This window comes from Schistocerca piceifrons, chromosome 3 (assembly GCF_021461385.2).
Source record: "Schistocerca piceifrons isolate TAMUIC-IGC-003096 chromosome 3, iqSchPice1.1, whole genome shotgun sequence".
Classification (NCBI taxonomy): Eukaryota; Metazoa; Arthropoda; class Insecta; order Orthoptera; family Acrididae; genus Schistocerca; species Schistocerca piceifrons.
This window is the reverse complement of record NC_060140.1, coordinates 349,539,631-349,561,978: the sequence shown is the minus strand read 5'-3', so window position 1 is coordinate 349,561,978 and position 22,348 is coordinate 349,539,631. Positions and strand designations below refer to the sequence as shown.

The 22,348-nt window shown below is 43.9% G+C and overlaps 1 protein-coding gene across 2 annotated transcripts in view; it reads right to left on the bottom strand.

The window, feature by feature from the left end:
- Positions 1-2,956: 2,956 nt before the first annotated feature.
- Positions 2,957-22,348, bottom strand: part of LOC124788329 — a 200,032-nt gene continuing 180,640 nt past the window's right edge. For both annotated transcript variants that reach the window (XM_047255574.1, XM_047255575.1), the window contains 5 exons: positions 20,524-20,760; positions 17,739-17,902; positions 13,344-13,666; positions 7,475-7,666; positions 2,957-3,880 (listed from right to left, as the gene is read on the bottom strand). In XM_047255574.1, coding sequence (XP_047111530.1) covers positions 3,729-3,880; positions 7,475-7,666; positions 13,344-13,666; positions 17,739-17,902; positions 20,524-20,760 — 1,068 coding nt within the window. In that variant the 3' untranslated portion in view covers positions 2,957-3,728. The remainder of the gene's footprint in view (positions 3,881-7,474; positions 7,667-13,343; positions 13,667-17,738; positions 17,903-20,523; positions 20,761-22,348) is intronic.

Sequence of the window (22,348 nt, the reverse complement as noted above, 5' to 3'; positions counted from 1 at the left end):
CTAATAGGGGTTGGTTATGCTGCTCATATACTGCATAATACTGTTCGAGCAGCTACTGATATTTTGCCTGTCGATATAGAAATGGTAGTTTCCAAAATATTTCTGTATTTCAAATCATACACTGTGAGAGTTGAAACTCTGAAGGACTTTTGCAGCTTTGTTGAAACAGATTTTGCAATGATTTTGGGTTATGCTCAAACAAGATGGTTAGCACTGTTGCCTGCTGTTGAGCGAGTCATCAAAATGTTTAAACCACTAAAATCATGCTTCCAATCTGAAAAAAAGTGTCCACTGTTACTTCAAAACTTCTTTCAAAACCCTTTGAAGTATGGCTATACTTCGTTCACAGTCAGGCTTCATCATTTCATGAAGCAGTTAAAAAAGTTGAAGGACAGACAGTCACTATATTTGAAGTGGCTGATTGTATTAGTAAGTTGAAAACTACATTGCAGTCCAAAACTGAAGACCAGTTTCTTCCCTCAAGAGTTAAAACAATTCTTGAAACTCTTGAAACAGTGGTAGGTCTGCTTCCAGCAGAGGTAAACGGTTTTCATGGTGCTGTATTATTTTTCTATGAAACTGCTCTATCCTATCTCAAAAAGTGGACTGAAATAAGTTTCCAGAACTTGGACTGCTACAACTGGGTTACCTTGAATCAGATACCTGTATGAGATGACAGTGAAAGAACTTCTTCTCTAGTTAGCGAAACTGTGCCATATATTCAGTTTTCAGAAAATCTAATGTATGATGAGTATGTCAGTGTCAAACAGTTTGTAACCACTGAGAAAAATCATTGAATGGACTGCTAACAACATTGTTCCAGGTCAAAGATTGGTTGAGATGATTTCTCATTTCAGCCAGAATCATGCGCCATTCTCAAATGTACTCAAGCTAGTTGAGTTTCTTTTCTGCCTTCCTGGCACTAGTGCTGCTACTGAAAATTCCCACATGAACAATATATGGACAAGTGACAAAACGCAATTGGCTGTAGAAGCCATGAAATCAATATTAGTAAGTAGAGTAAATTATGATGAAACTTGTGTCGAGCTTTTTCATATGTTGTTGAACGATACAGACTTGGTAAAGAAAATTCACAGCACTGATAAATACAGTTGCCCTAATCACACTCATTCATCTTAGAAGGTATTAATAAAATGTAAATTTGCTTTTCTTTGTAACAAATTTAATTGATATTTTGTATTTATTACATTTAATTGAAATCTTCTTCTCATATAATCAATAAATAATAAATATAGCCTATTTTGCAAAATTTTTAATGTGTCCCGGATTTGGGCCTAGGAAATATGTTAATGCCCCGAAGACAGATACTGGGCAACAGATTTTGGGTGTATGTCATATGGGATCATATTCTAGGACAACTCATCAAACCGAGCGTGTGATAAGAATCATTTGTCGTGCAAATTCTAGAACATAATGTAGAAACCAGTTCAAGAAACACTGCTTCTCAGTATATTTATTGCTTAATGAAATTTGTTGCAAGTAACACATCTCTATTTCCAACCAATAACTCAATACATATTATCAACACTAGGAATCAGAACAATCTACATAAAGACCTAAAATCACTTACCTTCGTCCAAAAAGTGGTCCAATATTCAGGAACACACATTTTCAATAAATTGCCAGCAAACATTAAAAACTTGGTTTCAGATAAAGCACGGTTTAAACAGAGTCTGAAAGACTGTTTGATAGGCCACTCCTTCTGCTCTATAGATGAATATCTTAACAGAGACCGTTACGCCAGCTTAAGTAAAAAATGTCTGTTAGATTTCAGTTTTGACAGCACTTGGTCACAACAGTCAAGATCAGGTATTTTGTCTATGATAAATTTATTAATAGTGCATAACAGTGTTTCATTCTGAGAGTGTGTTAATTCTGTAAATGTTAGCTGTTCCAGTTTACTGCATTGTATTCACCTATTTCTACAATCCCAGGGTACTAAGTACTGTATTCAAATGTTTTATGTTTTTACGTTATACTTTCTGACATGTTCTACACCCACGAGAATCATCTCATTATTTGGGTCTATGGAACAAAAACTGAATCTAATCTAATCTAGAACCACCTTTAAATGATAACTACTGCAACCCCCAAGTATGACCCACATATCGATCCTGAGGATAAGATTAGAATAATTACTGCATGCACAGGGACATTCAAACAATCATTCGTCCTCTGCTCCATATGTGAATGGAACAGGAAGAAAGCCTAATAACTGGTACAATGTGATGTACACTGTATACATGTAGATGTAGACGTAGAAAGATATTTTGATTATTTCCATAAAACTTATGAACTGTTATACATTTCATTAAATCTTCTAACGGCAAAATACTCTTTTATTGGAGAATTTTTGTCACAAAATAGGATAAATAGGATAAAAGATATGTATGAAATGTAGACAAATTGTAATATTTCCTTTATTTGATGATATAGTTATGCACTTCTAATGGTTACTTAGAAACTAATTTGGTAATCAGGAGACAATGTTTTCATATTTGTGACTGTTCGTTGATGTGAGCAAAATGAGGAAGTTGCTAAGAGTGTGAGATATTTGGCCACATGATCGTGCAGATGATGTTGTCGTCTGATGTGTTGATTTGAAGTGTCTAATTTACGTGTCGATAAATTTTAAAAAGTTCCCTTAATAGTGAACATTTTTCTAGAGGACTGGTTGTTATCTTAATTTTTGTTAGTAGAAGTAAATGATAAATTTTGTTTGAAATAATAGTTTAATTAAAAACTTTTCAGTCAAATAAATATAACAGTTTAAAAATTCAGTTACATTTGTATGAAAAAATGCACATACGGCTTTCAAAATAACTAAATTCTAAACAGCTTATCAGTTTGGACTGTTTGTACAATTTGTGAGTAAGTCTATAGGATACTTGAACCACCAAAGTGACTCTGGTGTTAGTATATGGTATAATATTAAAAAAAAAATTTATGTACATCGAATTCTATTCTTCAGTGACACTTGATCTTTAGCAGTATGAGTAACAGAAGTACGCCACATAATGAAAGCTAGTGAAAGGTGTTATGTTCACTCGTCTGTTTGTAGCCAGTTAAGGTAACTACTGCACTGAAACATATCACGTACTAGTTAGTCATACTACGAAAAGTTCTTCCAAGCTACAACTAATATATTATATGGTTAGTACCCTATAAGGGCTATTATGGCACATTTATTTCTTTCAGTAATGCTACAATCCTCTACTGACAATTGCGGCTCAGAAAGTTGAGCATCCTATTCTTAGACACACTGTTATAAAAATTCTAGTTTATTAAGCACAAGATAGAGTTCTTTGTACTAAAAATGGTAATATATGAACACAGCAAATAATTCGTGTGCGGAACTCGAACGAGTACGCCATTGAATCTCTTTAGGAGCTACAAATAGATTAAGTATGGCAGTCTTGTAGCTGCTTGAAATAAATTTTCAAATGGCGCTTTCACACTTCGCTACTATAAATCAGATTCTTTAGTGACTACAATACTTATTTCAGTCTATTCTGTTGTGAAAATAAACTTTAAAACATGGATCCTCAACGTAAAGAGACCCTCAGTCTAATTATATGCCATACATTGTGGCAATACAGACACAAGGCTAAAGTCTTGTCTGTGGAACAGCAGACCTGTTTTTGTTTCTGTGCACTGTCTTGGATGCAGGCAGATGTTTGTATTTCTTATCGCATTTGGAAAACAAGTCAGCTCTTCGTCTCTTCTTCTGCGACAGGTTTCTTCTTCCTCAGTGCAGTTATTATCAGTTCCAGCGTCCACGGTATTACGCAGAGCATCATTTGGACATTCAGAGCGTGGATACATATGGGGTAACTATCCGTAACATCACGAATGAGCCCTGTGAACAGAAAAAAGTGTGAAATAATTTTTGTATCCTTCTGAAAGAAAGACGTACTGGGCTAGCAAGGTACGTAGAACAGCTTGTGTCAAGTTTAGGAGGTAGGAGAGAGGGACAGACAGAAGTCTTTCTCAGAGAACTCACTAAGTAAGAGCACTGCCCGTGAAAGATAACGTTTTGGGATCGGATTCACGTCTGCGACACAGTTTTAATCTGACAGGAAGTTTCCAACTATCACCAAATCGGCTGCACAGTGAAAGATTGATTCAGAAGTAACAAGAGTTTGGATGTATCGAATTTAATACCAGGGATACATAGTAAATTACATTAAGCAACAAGAGCAGCGTCAAATGATATGGAGATTGCACTGAAGTTGACGAAAGGGGTAATCATGCAACAAAGGTATTCAGACAAACTACTGAAGATGTTTAGATACCGACCATTTGATAGATACTGCTACGTAAATACTGGTGTCGACATTTTTATGCATTACAGCCTCTGCATCCATATTACTCCTGATGTTTTCTGATGTCATATATCCTCTTTCCACTGGATCAGCCTTTTCTTATATTTTGGACTCTACCAAAAACTTACTTGGTCTGCGTAACACCCGTTCGTGTAGCTGTGTGTCTTACCCATCTTCATTTGACTTGCAGTCATAATTACATCTTCCACTCCACTGTGTACCCCAATCATTTTGCTTTGAATTTTTCGTTTTATTTGTCTGTCTATGCAAGTGGTTCAGAACAAGTATTTCTACACTACCTGTTGCGCAACCCTCAGATACTGATTACATATAAAGGGTGCAGGAAAATGATACCGACACGATTTGAGGGATTGTGAAAGATGAGTTCAGGAGCAAGGTGAGGATAGGAAACTTTTCTGGAAACTTCGTCCAGTGACGTTACAGAGTTATACTGAGGGTTTGTCCTAAATAATCATATCATTTAATCAGTAATAATCAAAGAAAGGTAGTCATCTAGTGTAATTTTGGGTGCACTATAAAAATTTAAACTCTGTCTGAACCAGCCTCGCAAGGCTGCGTCATCATCAACCAATAGGCGTCACTGGATGCTGATATGGAGAGGTATGTGGTCAACGCACTCTCCCGACTGTTGTCAGTTTTCGTGACCAGAGCCGCTAGTTCTCAATCAAGTAGTTCCTCAATTGACCTCACATGGGTTGAGTGCACCCTGCTTGCCAACAGGGTTTGCCAGACCCAGAAAGCCAACTATTCAGGTGCTAGCCAAATACGACAATGCTTAACATCGACGATCTGATGGGAACCCATGTTACCACTGCGGCAAGGCCGTTGGCGTTATACTATAAGGAGAGATCAAAAAGTATCTGGTTGCGGATGTCGCTGCAGCGTATATTGAACGTATCATATCTCTGATTCAGGTGTATAAAAACCGACATGTAACGAGGAATTAGTGTGTCGTTCGTGTCTTTCTGATGTGCATGCAGTAAATGCAGAGGTGTGAACTATCGCGACGTTATTACCAAATGTGTCCAAATAGGACCAGCGTACTGTTATTCTTTTTACGGGTGCCTAAGGAAAAACTCCAGCAGACGTCCATCAGAGAATGAAGAATGTGTATGTGGCAGTATGTCTGCGAAAAACATGATTGTGGAAAGTGCACCAGGAGGTGAAATGAAATGATCGTATGTCATTGTTGGCCGGGAGGCCCCATTCGGGGAGTTCGGCCGCCGTATTGCGAGTGCTTTTTAGGTGACGCCACATCGGCGACTTGCGAGTCGATGATGATTAAAGACGCACAACACCCAGTCCCCTGTCGGAAATCGAACCCGGGCCCCCTGCGTGGTCGGCGGTAACGCTACCGCTACGCTACGGAAGCGGACTGCACCACAGGGTGTTGCTGCCTGATAATAACGCATGTCCCCAAATTGCCAATGTTATAACGCGAATGTGACACCAACTCAACTGGGAGACACGCGGGCTGTCGCCCTATAGTTTTGATCTCTCAGCATGTGATTATCACGCCTTCGGTCCTTTAAAAAAAGGCCTTGAAGTGTCCACAGTTCCTGACTTATGAGGATGTACAGCAGGCAGTTACAGACTTCTTCACGCGGCAGGACACAATGTTTCACCAAATGGGGTTGTTCAGCCTAGTGCTTTGGCTGTATGAGTGCCTCAGTGCGAACAGTGCCTTTGCCTGACTGGCGTACTGTTTTTGGGATGTAGAACCTTTGGGCGGAAAGTTTCTGATTGCCCCTTATAATTAGTTTAGTTTAGATTTAGTAAAACTAACACTCTATAAAAGTTACTTTGCCTACCATAATAATCCGTAACTTATTTTTTACGTCACGCAGTATTATAATTGTTGTTGTTGCGGCCTTTAGTCTGAAGACTGCTTTGATGCAGCTCTCCATGCTACACTATCCTATGCAAGGTTATTCATCTCCGAATAACTGATTTAACCTACATCCTTCTAGATCTGCTAACTGTATTTATCTCTTGGTCTTCCTCTACGATTTGTACCCTCCACGCTTACCTCCAGTACTAAACTGGTGATCCCTTGATATCTCAGAATGTGTCCTATCAATCGAACCCATCTCCTTGTTAAGTTCTGCCTCAATTTCTTTTTTCCTCACTTCTGTTTAGTATCTCTTCATCAGTTGTGCAATCTACCCATCTAAACTTCAGCATTTTTCTGTAACACCACATTTCAAAAGCTTCTATTCTCTTTTAGCCTAAACTGTTTATCGTCCATGTTTCACTTCCATACATGTCTACTCTCCAGATAAATGTCTTCATAAAAGTATTCGTAACACTTAAATCAATAATCGAAGTTAACAAATTTCTCTTCTTCAGAAATACTTTTCTTGCAATTAACAGTCTACATTTTATATCCTCTTTATTTCGGCCAGCATCAGTTATTTTGCTGCCCAAATGACAAAAATCGTCTACTTCTTTAAGTGTCCCGTTTCCTAATGTTATACCGTCAGCATCACATTATTTAATTCGGCTACATTCCATTATCCTTGTTTTGCTTTTGTTGATGTTCATCTTTCAAGACACTATACATTCCATACAACTGCTCTTCCAAGTCCTTTGCTGTCTCTGACAAAATTATGTCGTCGAAGAACATCGAAGTTTTTATTTCAGCTCCCTGGACTCTAATTCCTACTCCAGATTTTTCTTTGGTTTCCTTTCTGCTCGCTCAATGTACAGACTGTATACCATCGAGGATAGGCTATAGCCCCGTGTCACTCTTCTTAACCACTGCTTCTGTTTCATGCCCTTGATTCTTTATATTTGCCATCTGCTTTCTGTAAAAATTGTAAATAGGCTTTCGCTCCCTGTATTTTACGCCTGGAACCTTCAAAATTTCAGAGAGAGTACTCTAGTAGTAACTACGACAATATTTAATCCTGGAGGCAGTGGCGGCTCATAGCCACCACTTCGTATTTATCTCCCAGTCGGATCTTTTCTGGCACCGTGATTACTTCTGCTATCGTTCACTTTCAACTATACCAGTTTTCACTATTAATTGTGATACACCCTATATACGTAAGCAGCTCCCTTACGAAAAGAAGCGGTCCACAGGAGCCTATGCTGTTGGTACGTACCGATGAGTGGGCCAGTGGACATTCCTATGATGCCGCTGACGGCCATGTAGAGTCCGTAGGCGGAGGGGAAGCGCTCTATGCTGCAGTATTCGGCGAAGACGAGCGAGAAGGTGATGTGGATCCAGCTGCGGAAGAAGCCCAGCACGCCCGTGATCACCGCCAGCATCGTGAAGCCGCTCACGTAGATCATCCCTGCGAGCACACACACGCCAAGAGTCACATTTGCTGCCTGCTCAGTCTTCACGACACAAATATTTGGTTACTTTTGAATACATTGTGGGAGTGAAAAGTGATCAATGAGTTACAAATATTTACTATTAAAAACAGTCTTGATCACAATTTATTTATTACCGTAGTAGTGGTCGAAACCGGTCACCAAATAAATAAATTGTGATCAAATGTTCAAAAGTGTGGGAAATCTTATGGGACTTAACTGCTAAGGTCATAAGTCCCTAAGCTTACACACTACTTAACCTAAATTATCGTAAGTAGAAACACACACACCCATGCCCGAGGGAGGACTCGAACCTCCGCCGGCACCATGACTGAAGTGCCTGAGACCGCTCGGCTAATAGCGCGCGGCAAATAGTGATGAAGACTGTTTTTGATAGTAAACAAATATTTGGGTTCGAACGATAAAGTCATCAAAATGAAAAATAAAAATATTTAAACATTCACTGATCAGTCATCGTACAAGTAAAGGATCAAATGTTCTGATGTGTCCAATTACCTGAATGACAATAAATTCAGACGCTATCCGTAACTGCACTTAGATGTTCATGTCCGATTACTTAATTCAAATGATGAACTCATTAAAACTTACTCAAACGAAAAATAACTGCCAGTTAGTAACATCCTCAGCACAAGTTTATATGTATTATTATGTTGCTTATAGTGAAAATACATAATTAGGAGACAGTGAAATGTAGCGAAAATCTCCTATTAACATGACAAATTTTATGTAATTGCGGTATTATAAATAACATTGTAAATGGCTAAATAGCTGGGCAACTAGAGGCCAAATAAATACGCACAACTAAAAAGAATACATTCGACTCAGAGGATTAAATAACAGAGGGTTCTGATTTTGTAATATAGTGTTTCCGAAAAAGCTCAGTCAATACGAGAATTAACTTTGCAGTACTGTGAAACGTTTCTGTTGCAACTCCAGTAGAACGCAGATTCCATGGATTACGTAACTATCTCGTCATTGTTCACTTATCCCAAACTTAAGCTATAAAATTAAATCCTTTATTAATTCTCTGTACTATTAACTGGACAAAAATTTTATTATAAATAATATTTTAATTGTGCCTAGCGTAAACAAGTTTTTGGGTGAACGAAACTACCAACCTCAGTACGTAAATGGGTACATATGTGGGTGCAAGAACATTTTTTCGGAACACAACGGCATGGGGCATTGTTTCTAATATTGCAGAAGGTTCCACGGAGTTCTATTCTACTAAACCTGGAAGTAAATGTCATCGGGAACGTAACCAATCAGGCAGAAATTGATGGATTCGAAACTAATATGGGTCTCTTCCAAAGTCAGTAACCACTGCGACCTCGCTCCACTGTTTGCCGGGCTAGGGATATCTGCTGAACAGTAACAAAGAGATTATTCATCTTCGAACAGAATTATTAGTTAATTAATTTTAGTTTTCTAAGTATATGTAATTTTAATCATTACTTGCGAGGCTTTACTTTAAATTGTTAATTTATTACTAAAATGGCTTGTAGTATGTGAGGTCGCTGCAGTCTCTTTGAGGGCAGGATACAATAGCTGCGTAATTTTCTCTGTACTTCAAATTATTTAACTTCAGTAGTTTTAGCTCAGTCTTTGCCACATAATGGCCTGCGCTTCGCAGTAATTTGATGTGGTTTGCTTCATGTTATTTTATTTTTATTTTGTTTATTGCCATTGTATGTACACCAACTGATCAAATCTTCTGGACAACCCCATGTAATGTGGAATTGACCACTAGATGTGACGCGAGGTGGACCTACGAGTATATAGGGAGGCTGGGAGTGTTGGGTTGTTAGGAGAGAAGCGGTAATGGCAGAATAGGTTGGCCAGGTGAGTTCAGTGGCTTCGAAGACGGACTAGTCACTGGATGTCACCTGAGTAACAGATCCGTGAGGGACATTTCAACCCTTCTACAGCAGTCCAAGTCAACTGATCATTATGGTCTGACTGTGAAATGGAATCGCGAAAGAACTACAACAGCTAAAGCAAAACTAGGCACACCTCAAGTACTGGCGAAGAGATACCATAGTTCATTCTGGAGAGTGACTGTAAAAAATAGTACGAAATCGCAGGAAGGAATGAGTAGTGAGTTGAAAAGCGATACTAGCAGTCCAGCTAGCACAGTGACTGTGCGTAAAGAATTAAAAATGACAGAGTGCAGTGTCGGAGCAGCTCCTCATAAGCTACAAATTTATGTAGTTAGCGCTAAGCGATGATTGAGATGGTGTAAAGAGGGTCGGCACTGTACAGTGGATGACTGGAAACGAGTTATTTGGAGTGATGCATCGAGAATTATTCATCTTATTACCTTGGGGTAATGCGACCGGAGCGTTACAATTTGGCGAATGCTTAGAGAACATTACTCGCCCTCATGTGTAGTGCCAAGAATGAAGTACGGAGGAGGTAGTGTCACGATGTGAGAGTTTCTCTTGGTTAGGGTGTGGTTTGTTGTACTTAAGCAGACGGTGAATGCCGTAGGACATGGTCACAAAAAATGGTTCAAATGGCTCTGAGCACTATGGGACTCAACTGCTGAGGTCATAAGTCCCCTAGAACTTAGAACTAGTTAAACCTAACTAACCTAAGGACATCACAAACATCCATGCCCGAGGCAGGATTCGAACCTGCGACCGTAACGGTCTTGCGGTTCCAGACTGCAGCGCCCTTTAACCGCACGGCCACTTCGGCCGGCGACATGGTCACATATTACAGCACTGTGTATTGCGTGCAGTAGAGGAACAGTTAGGACACAATATTTTTATCAGCATAACAACGCCCCCTTACACGAGTCACATCTCTGCCGCAGTGGTTTGTGCATAATAACATTCCTGAAATGGATTGGCCTGTCGAGAGTCCCGACCTGAACCCAAAAGAAGCACCTTTAGGATGAGTTGGAATGTGGACTTCCCTCCAGACCCCAGCGTCCAACATAATTTTCTCTGGTCTTGGCTCTTGAAGTAGAATGGACCGCCAGTCCTCCACAGGCATTCAGACACGCCACTGAAAGTGTTGCCAGCAGAGCTGCAACTGTCATAATGACGAATGGAGGACGCACCCATATTAATGTCCAATAATACACTGAGATGACAAAAGTCACGGGCTACCTCATAATATCGTGTCGGACGTCCTTTATTACGGCGTACTGCTGGAAATCGACGTGGCATTGACCCAATAAGTCGCTGAAAGTCCCCTGCAGAAATATTTGTTAAGCCACGTTGCCACCGTAGGCGTCCGTATTTTGTAATGTGTTGCCGGTGCAGGATTCTGTGCACGAACTGACCTCCCGATTGTGTCCTATAAATGTTTGATGTCGGCTGATCCGGGTGCCAATCAGTCGCTCGAACTGTCCAGAATGTTCTTCAGACCAACTCGGAACAATTGTGCCAAGGCGACACACGTATTGTCATCCATGAAAAATCCATCGTTGTTAGAGGACATGAAGTCCACGAATGGCTGCAAATCATCTCAAAGAGGTTCAGTTGGACCAGAAGAGCGAGTTCATTGCATGTAAACATAACCCACACCGTTATGGAGCCACGAGTAGCTTGTCTTGTTGATAATTTGGGTCCATGGGTTCGTAGGATCTGTGCAACATTCGAACCTTACCATCAGCTCTTACCAACTGAAAACGGTGCTCATCTGACCAGGCCACAGTTTTCCGGTCATGTAGGGTGCAACCGATAAGGTCAAGATCCCAGGAGGGGCGCTGCAGGAGATGTCACGCTTTGAACAAAGGCATTTGTCGGTCGTCTGGCGCCATAGCCCATTAACGCCAAAATTCTCCGCACTGTCCTAATCGATACCGTTGTCGTACGTCCCACATTGGTTTCTGCGGTTATTTTACGCAGTGTCGATTGTCTGTTAGCACTGGCAACTCTACAGAAACACCGCTACTTTCGGTCATTAAGTGAAGAATGTCGGCCACTATGTTTTCCGTTCAATGTGGCATGCGTGTAGTTCCAACTACCATTCGCCGTTCACAGTCTGTTAATACCCGTCTTGCACCCACAATCACGTCGGAAACCTTTGCATATGAAACACTTGTGTACAAACGACAGCTCCGCCGACACACAGCTCTTTTATACACTACTGGCCATTAAAATTGCTACACCACGAAGATAACCTGCTACAGACGCGAAATTTAACCGACAGGAAGACGATGCTGTGATATGCAAATGATTAGCTTTTCAGAGCATTCACACAAGGTTGATGCCGGTGGCGACTCCTACAACGTGATGACACGAGGAAAGTTTCCAACCGATTTCTCATACACAAACAGCAGTTGACCGGCTTTGCCTGGTGAAACGTTGTTGTGATGCCTCGTGTAAGAAGGAGAAATGCGTACCATCAGGTTTCCGACTTTGATAAAGGTCGGATTGTAGCCTATCGCGATTGCGGTTCATCGTATCGCGACATTGCTGCTCGCGTTGGTCGAGATCCAATGACTGTTAGCAGAATATGGAATCGGTGGGTTCAAGAGGGTAATACGGAACGCCGTATTGGATTCCAATGGTCTCGTATCACTAGCAGTCGAGATGACAGGCATCTTATCCGCATGGCTGTAACCGATCGTGCAGCCACGTCTCGATCCGTGAGTCAACAAATGGGGACGTTTGCAAGACAACAACCATCTGCACGAACAGTTCGACGACGTTTGCAGCAGCATGGACTATCAGCTCGGAGACCATGGCTGCGGTTACCCTTGATGCTGCATCACAGACAGGAGCGCCTGCGATGGTGTACTCAACGACGAACCTGGGTGCACGAATGTCCAAACGTCATTTTTTGGGATGAATCCAGGTTCTATTTACAGCATCAAGATGGTCGCATCCGTGTTTGGCGATATCGCGATATCGCGTTGAACGCACATTGGTAGCGTGTATTCGTCATCGCCATATTGGCGTATCACCCGGTGTGATGGCATGGAGTGCCATTGGTTACTCGTCTCGGTCACCTATTGTTCGCACTGACGGCACTTTGAACAGTGGACGTTACATTTCAGATGTATTACGACCCGTGGATCTACCCTTCATTCGATCCATGCGAAACCCTACATTTCAGCAGGATAATTGACGACCGCATGTTGCAGGTCCTGTACGGGCCTTTCTGGATACAGAAAATGTTCGACTGCTGCCGTGGCCAGCACATTCTCCAGATCTCTCACCAACTGAAAACGTCTGTTCAATGGTGGCCGAGGAACTGGCTCGTCACAATACGCCAGTCGCTACTTTTGATGAGCTGTGGTATCGTGTTGAAGCTGCATGGGCAGCTGTACCTGTACACGCCATCCAAGCTCTGTTTGACTCAATACCCAGGGGTATCAAGGCCGTTATTACGGCCAGAGGTGGTGGTTCTGGGTACTGATTTGTCAGGATCTATGCACCCAAATTGCGTTAAAATGCAATCATATATCAAGTCTAGTATAATATATTTGTCCAATGATACCCGTTTATCATCTGCATTTCTGTACCAAATTTTAATGGCCAGTAGTGTACCTAGTGTATGCGATACTACTTGCATTTGCGTATGTCAACATCGCTATCCAGTGACATTTGTGACCTCACTGTACGTGTGTCGGGATACTTGTGATGAGTGCGTTAGACGGCTGTTATGGCAGCTGACCTGTGCGGGCGATGACGATGCAGGCGGAGCCGATGAGGAAGACGGCGCGGCTGGAGAGGCGGTAGCGCGGGCAGGCGCCCTGCAGCGAGAAGGCGACGCGGCCCAGCACGTCGCAGGCGGCGCCCACCGTGAGGCAGGCGGCGGCGCCGCGCGCGCCCAGCGCCTGGCCCTCCCCCGCCGCCGACGCCAGGAACAGCGGCAGCAGCGTCGAGAACGTGAAGTCCGAGTAGAACGCCAGCGACACGCCCAGGTTGAGGTTCGTGTACACCGGGTCGCGCAGCAGGCCCAGGTCCAGGAAGTCGTGCACCGATCGCCACAGGCGCCTGTCGGACGTACAAAGAAACTGGTATAGGCATGCATATTCAAATACAGAAATACAGCAAACAGGCATAATACGGCGCTGCGGTCGGCAGAATGGCCGAGCGGTTCTGGACGCTACAGTCTGTAACCGCGCGACCACTACGGTCGCAGGTTCGAATCCTGCTTCGGGCATGGATGTGTGTGATGTCCTTAGGTTAGTTAGGTTTAAGTAGTTCTAAGTTCAAGGGGACTGATTACCTCAGAAGTTAACTCCCATAGTGCTCAGAGCCATTTTGCGGCCGGCAACTACCTATGTAAGACAACAAGTGTCTGGCGCAGTTGTTAGATCGGTTACTGCTGCTATAATAGCAGGTTATCAAGATTTAAGTGAGTTTGAATGTGGTGCTATAGTCGGCGTATGAGTGATGGGACACAGTATCTCCGAGGTAGCGATGAAGTGGGGATTTTCCCGCACGAGTGTACCGTGAATATCAGGAATCCGGTACAACATCAAATCTCCGACATCGCTGCGGCCGGAAATAGATTCTGCAAGAACGGGATCAACGACGACTGAAGAGAATCGTTCAATGTCACAGCAGTGCAACCCTTCCGAAAATTGCTGCAAATTTCAATGCTCGGCCATCAACAAGGCCTGCAAACCATTCAACGAAACATCATCGATAGGGGCTTTCGGAGCCGACGTCAGATTCGTGTACTCTTGATGACTGCAGGACTTTACGCCTCGCCTGGGCTCGTCAACACTCGTGGACGTGTACGGGTTTGGAGACAACCTCATGAATGCATGGCTAAAAAAATGGCTCTGAGCACTATGGGACTTAACATCTATGGTCATCAGTACCCTAGAACTTAGAACTACTTAAACCTAACTAACCTAAGGACATCACACAACACCCAGTCATCACGAGGCAGAGAAAATCCCCGACCCCGCCGGGAATCGAACCCGGGCGCAAGAAGCGAGAACGCTACCGCACGACCTGAATGCATGGACCCTGCGTGACAGCAGGGGACTGTTCAAGCTGGTACAGACTCGGTAATGGTGTGGGGCGTGTGCAGTTGGTGTGATATGGGTACCCTGATACGTCTAGATACGACTCTGACAGGTGACGCCTACACAACTGTTCTGTCTGATCACCTGCGTCCGGTCACGTCCACTGTGCATTCTGACGGACTTGTGCAATTCCAGCAGGACAATGCGACACCCCACACGTCCCGAGCTTCTACAGAGCGGCTACAGGAACACTCTTCTGAGTTTAAACACTTCCGCTGGCCACTTAAGTACCCCGACACCTCATAGGTAGCAGTAGACGGTGCTTAAGTGTCACTACTACTGCTTCCCTCTCTCCCCCTTTCCATTTCCGTTACGAATTGTGTGTGGGAAGGGTAGTCACTACACCGACCAGCACAAAAACTGACCAGCATTGTCGAGGTGAAGCGGTACTCTTAGTATGCTCCATGTCAACCACTTGCATGCCAGTGATATAAGGGTGTCGCTACAATGATTGTCGTGGTACTCTACGCCATAACAATTTTTTTTTATGCCTGTAGTCATGAAATAATGACCCTTGGCTATGACAATGGATCTATCTGTGTTTTATTTTTAAGTGTCACACTTCCAATTTCCTGCCTGCACACTTCCACGAGTGTGTGATTGCATGAAGTTTGAACGTAATGGGATATAGAAAGGTGAGGGACTAGCAAAAGATACCATATAGTGGGCTTCGTCAAAGTATAACCTGTGGGAATACTAAGCAAAGAGATTGCCTGTACGCTTAAGAAAAGATCGATAGAGACGAGGGTAGAGGGTGTCAGGTGGCTGCAGCCAATACGAGAGTTTCCCTCCGGGCAGTTCGAACAAGGAGACATTGCCTCCGGAGGTCCGTCATGCTGGGCCACTGCTAGATGAGCTGGCCCGAGATGTGGACGCTGCTGCGCTTTGGGGTATAAAAGGTATAAATCTGAGTTATATCATCGTAGATAACGTTCGAAGTGAGCTGCTTAGTATCAGTTTAGCCAGGGAAGTGTCAGAACACGGTTTAATTATAATAATTTCGATGGTCTCAAGTAACTGGTAAATTGTGTTAATTACCATTGAGCATGGGTGCTCACCATCATCTTCGCACTCACAACGCGTTAGGTTGCGAGAGAAGAATGTGAGCGACACACGACCGTGCCTGCAGCACCGGCCAGTCTGAGTGCTGCTTTTAGGTGGTTTCCAAGCGCAAGTAAGGACGCCGCCTCTAGCCTGCGTATGTACGTTACAGGCCAAACTACTAAGAGACCAGCCGAAGGGAACAACGAAGAACTGCCATCTTCAAACTGCCTGTCCCTCTGCTGCCATCTTTCCGACGTCCGCTACATTGTGGTGTCAGACAGGCTTCCCCGACCTCATCCGAACCCAGGACACGCCAAATGGGAGTTCAGTGCCTCCTGACAAACAACAAAACGGCTCCAACCACCCAGTAGCTTTCATTCCTATACACAGCCCGCTACACTAGTGTGACTCTAATTCTTCCATTGTTTCTGGCTGTAACAGCTTCTCTTTCCCCTTCCGTGCAGTCTTCTATGGCAATACTAACGTGTTTATACACTCATCACTTCAAAGTAAGATTCTGACGCCCTCTTGAAATAGTGATATGCGAAGAAGCGACAGCTACAATAATCCGTGTGACGCTAGGCTCTTTTCCTTGCTGTAAACTGTAACGAACACTCTGTCAACAGGGTAGGTCTCATTAATCTGAAAATCATCGATGAATACTCAACGGAAGAACCCGAAGGGCGAAACTGGCAGAATGGCGCTTTCGTCTGTCAGTCACAGTCAACAGTCGCGGTACTGTACTAACGTGGATTTTACAAAAAGGAGCCTATACAGTAATAAATCGCAGCAGTAACAAAAATAAGATGCCAAATTTTTCACACTAAATATATTTCCTGAGGACCCTTACAGGAACGAAATATCAAATTATAAGACTGTTTAATTACAATTGTCTTGTAGCCTACATATATTTAGTGAAGTTTAAACATTTACCTTTAGGACCACGAAATGGCTATTAAATAGCAGGACACGTAACCTTTTGCGAAAGCATTTCGTACGCCATCAACGTGACGTGAAGGTGTTTCGCTACACTGCTAGCCAAAGCAGTTTATGAATACCGTCATAGCTTTGGATGAAGAGAGAACGGCCACAGGGCAAAAGCCATAAAACCGAACACAGAGTAGAAACCAGTTCTACAATTGTTACTACTTCAGATCCAGAAATATTGGACCTATTAACATCAGAACCATCAACACAGATGTCTTTAGAAGATGAAGTAATTGCATCATGCGAAATTATTCACGTATTGGAAAATCGAAAGAATTGTAACAACGTTAAAATCGTCAGATTCCTCGAAAAATTATTAAGTGACAAAGATAGTGCCTACCACAATATGAATAACACAACCAGGGAAATATCTTACAAAGGAAGTTAGGAAAGACAAGCAAAGTTTAAAGAATATTGAATCCAAATTCCCACTGACTAAGAAACTGGGGAGGGAGATGGAAAGACTAAAATAAGTTGCAAAGTATTTCTTTCCAGATGCATTGTAAATTATGTCATTTCATTTTTGAGCTTTAACTCTGCATATATTTTACGATCATTCCTAACTTTTAATGTTTCAGTAACGCTTCGGAAGCAAGAATGTCCTAGTCATTTCTTAAATTACGTAGAAAAAGAATTATAAAAAAATTTCTTACAGCAAACGCGACGTTGAGATGGCCGATTTTTTCGCCACCTGGGGTGGTCGTGTCGCTCTAGATGTGACTGAGTGTCACGACTGTTCATACAAAACTGTGGTACATTTGCATATGATAGTGGCAACTCTTCCCCCTCCCCCGTTCCACGCCCCCCTCCCTCACACTCCCACGCCAACACCGACAACTGTTTCTTTTTATGGGATACGCTACTCCAGATGGAATATTTCCTGGTTTCTGAGACAGGAATAGTGGAATAGTGGGATGCAAAGAGCCATGGAGCTCGGTGGACACACAGAAGAGATGTCACGGGTAAGTTAGGCGTGCCGTTGGCGGAGTCCTTACCTACAGGAGAAGCGGCGCGGCGACCTCGGGTGGCCGCTGGCGTCCGCGGTGGGCACCATGACGGCCACGGCGCCGACACTCACCACGGACACCTGGGAGGCCGTTCTGCGGAGGCGCGCTCCGGCGTCCCCTGCTGCCGCCTCTGCGTCCTCCGCCACCCGGTCCTGCGGACAAAACACATCACTACTCTCCACTTACCATAAATGGTTGCAGAAAATAAACAAAGGCAACAGATACGAGCGGCGTTAAATAGTAATGCAACGCATTCCTTTTCTCAGCCTATTTCGGTTGAAAGAATACAGAATTTATTGTGGAACATGGTAGAATATTCCCGCTTCAATTCCAATGGTTTCGTGAAGTTCAAGTAGGCGCCGCTATTCGTGGCCTTCAAAACGGCGTCTGTAACGGAGGTGCGTTCCAAGCAGAGAGCTGTCATTGAGTTTCTTTTGGTGGAAAACCATCTCAGGCATTCAGAGGCGCTTGCAGAATGTCTACGAAGACCTGGCGGTGTACAGAAGCACAGAGAGTCTTTGGGCGAGGCGTACAGCTGTGAGTCCTGCAATGGTGGAACGGGGGACACACTCATTTAAAGTGATCGACAGATCACACTCAAAAACTTCGCTTCTCAACTGGACGTCTCTGTTGGTAATGCTGACGCATTCATCCACCAGCCGAGGTACTCAAAGTTGAGTGCCCGCTAGATTCCTTCCCATCTAACAGACGACCATAAAGAGCAACGACTTTGATCCAATGAAGGATACACTCCACAGGAAACAGTACGTGGATGATGAGGACGTTACTGGTGCAGCAAGACGTTGGCTCCGACGTAGACCAGCAGAGTGGTACACCATACAGGCACTCCCAGTGAGGTGGCATAAGGCCGTCACATTAAACGGAGATTATGTTGATTATGGAATAATATGATGTACTGGAATCCTGAATAAAACCAACCTACTTTCAGAAAAATGATGTGTTGCATTACTTATTGAACGCCCTTCATAATTCATCCCCAGGAGACATCTCTATAAGTGCGGGCAACACGGCCTCTAGAGTTGATAATGTCCTCAATTTGGCGACACAGAGAGTCAAAAAAAAACTTCCTTCCACTGTATCCAGCTGAAGCTGCTCATCCCTCATTAGATCTATACAGCGTCCAAATTTCGGGACTGTTGACTACTGAAATCTATGACTGTCTAAACAGTCCTAGATATTTTCTGTGGGATTAAAATCGAGTGATTTAGCTAGGCAATTCTGATGCACAGGGTGGCTGAAGAATGTAGGAAGGCCTGTGAATCTGGCTGTTGTTATCTTGGAAGAGAGGAGTGTCCACAGCACACCTCATCATGCAGATGTAGAAGAAAGCACAATACTTGGTCATTGAGAAAGATGAAACATACATTCTGGTTCATGTTCACAACAACCTAAATGAGTAGGCGCATTTCAGCGTACGAAAAGAAGCAAAAAAATCTCATACCAACCTCCGGCCATACCTACATGCTCCACATTCTTCGGGTCTAACGCCTCATTGGACCATTGGTGCATTTGACGCCAAGCATCATTTGAAAAGTGGCAAAATGTCGTCTTGGTCAACGCCACGTGCCTCCAATGAAGTGCTGTGCGGTTTCTGAGTGATCTGGCCCACTGAATACGTGCAGCTTTATGTGCTGATGTGGCCTATGGGTGTCTGCAATGTACTCGACTTAAATATAGATTGCATGCAGATGGCACTGCAATGTTCGCGCCGCATTTGGATCAGGTGGACCTGCAGTCACTGACAGCACCAATTGCTATCGAGTTTGAAATCGATCGTCATTGACAAGAGGCGACATTCGTGTACAGTCCCTGTCAGTTAAGATATAAAGGAAATGTTTCCGTTCGATGGCCGTAGAGTCCAGAATCGGTATGCCAATCAGGCAAAATCGTCGTGAGCACTGATGCAATCATGCGACCAGCGCACCAGATTGAAGACACCCATTTGGTAAAACACCATGACCTGTTGTGTGAAGAAATCCGTAACTCTTGGCAGCACATACTCGTCCGACAGGAATCGCTGACCTTTCAAGGACTTTTTTAAAGGACCGAAGGCTAGATAATCGCGCGGGGAGATATAAGGACTATAAGGCGGATGCTCGAGTGTCTTCCACTTGACTGTGGCTGACCTCCTAGGTTGACCGGTGTCTTGTGTCGAATCATGACCGACACGGAACTTTGTGCACCTCTCCCCAACGGTGTTGCCCCGTACACATTATTCATTCTCCGCTGGATGTCTATCGGTGTTCGTCCTTCAGCAGCGAAGAAAGGAATATCGTCACGTCTGGAGGCACTGGGTAATAACGTCGCCATAGTTCAAGACTGTGATGGGAGATGAGCACACATGGGGCTCCTCTGGCTCGATGACAGAGCGGTAGACGTGGAGGGCAGTGGTGACCACACGAGGCCTGGTCACGGCGTCCCAAGCACCACCAAGCAACCGGAAGTCGACCGGAAGGGGTAGTCAGGGAAGAAATAGTTAAAATCGTGAAGTACTGTCGAGTGTGACAGCAGTGGTAGGTAGGGAAGACAGGAAACAGAAAACAAAGACAATGCGGTAGCAGGAGCTGCGCCTTCCAGGGGCTTGAACGAATGCAAGAGGGTGTTAGAAGTGCCTCTCGATACCCAAGGGGCCAATCACGCCAGGTACATCGCGGAAAACCCCTACTTCGGCCATGGAAGCGGGCCCCTTTGCTTTATGATCACGAAATCTCAGTCAGCGCTCGGCACGGCTTTCGACCGTTGGGCAGCTTACCGTTGGGGCGTCGACGTCGTCGTCGCCGTCGCTGTCGCCGTCGGCGCCCCGGCCTGGGTCCAGCAGCAGCCGCCGGCTGTTCTCGCGGTCCTCCTGCCGCGGCGCCTGATGGTGCTTGCCGGACAGCTGCTCCGCCACCAGCTTCCCGTTGGCCACCAGCTGCTGGTCGGACACTTTGCCTCCCTCGGACAGCAGGTCGCCGCACAATTTGCCGTTCGACACAGGGGACTGCAGCTCCTGCGCACGACAGCAACTTCATAATCAACAATTCTCGGTCATATCATCATTACCTTCTGGCCTCTTCAGGCAGTGTGTATCTGGCTGCGCACGACAGCAACTTCATAATCAACAATTCTCAGTCATATCATCATTACCTTCCGGCCTCTTCAGGCAGTGTGTATCTGACCAGAAAAGTACGTGGTTCTCAATAAACAGACATCGTTAGTCGTTTACAACATTTAGCCAGTTAGTATAATAGTTGTTGGAACAATTTTTGAATGAGAGAGAAGTAACTATACTTCATTGTGCGTAGATTCTGTGATTTTGAATGGGACTGTCCTGGTTTAACAATGCATGAAAAAAATGGTTCAAATGGCTCTGAGCACTAAGGGACTTAACTTATTAGGTCATCAGTCCCTTAGAACTTAGAACTACTACCCATGCCCGAGGCAGGATTCAAACCTGCGACCGCAGCGGTCGCGTGGTTCCAGACTGTAGCGCCTAGAACCGCTCGGCCACCCCAACAGGCCAATGCGTGAAACTCAAAATTAAAAAGAAACACGACTTTGTGCGAGCATCTAATACTAAATAAAATGTACTGTTATTTTTAGTCAGATTTTTAATAAGCTTAGTTCACAAGGACATTGATTAAAGTATGAAGCCTACTGTCATTTGAAACTGGTGTCCTCATGAGGGAACATTAATTTTCGAAGTTTCGCTACGAGTTTGTGCACAGCTGTATGAGCGCATACCACGAAGGGACTTTAAAAAAAAGTTCCACATTATTATGACATTTATTGAGAGTTGCCAATCCAGTTGAGAATCTGTGGGGCCACGTCGGTCAGGCTGTTTGAACCGTGGATCGTCAACAGAGAAATCTAGCCCAGCTGGCCACGGCACTGGAGTCTGCACGGCTCTAAATCCTAGTGGTTCGTACCAAAACCTCAACTGACAATCTTCCTGCACGCCTCGCAGTGCTCTGTGCTGCAAAAGATTGTTATTCTGGCTTATGACAGGTAGTCACATTAATTTTACTGGACAGTGCATCTGTCACAGAGAGCTGCAACTCTAATCACTTATATAACCGCCAATTGTGTCTGTGTGTAGTAAGTTACGTTGACATCTGTCCATGACTTCTCGGGGCATCACTTCTGACAAGAATGTTTACGCGGTCGAAACAATAACTTTAGGAAGATGTGGTGCAGAAGAATCAGAGAAAGAGAGAGGAAAATATGAAGGGAAATACTGGAGCCTAAAAGAGGTGCTGACAGATGGATTCAAAGAAGTAGGAATCGACTGTCTGGGAGAATGATGTCAATACTAGGGGAAATGAGACTGAAAAGGGCAGCTTTTTCTGAAATATCATCATGATGAACATGATAAAATGAGGGAAAAGAATTGTGAGGACAGCTTGTAGGTTAAGAAGAAAGACATGAAACACGTGCCTTGTTTATTTCGCAATGGACTGATTGGAATTGGGGATCAAGGGGCAACGATAGGAAAATTGGAGAAGCAAGTACAAACCGACTGGTTAAGCAGAGATCAACAATACAGGAAGAGCGAGGTAAAGGGTAGAGAATCACCAGTGGGGCAGACAAGAAAAGAG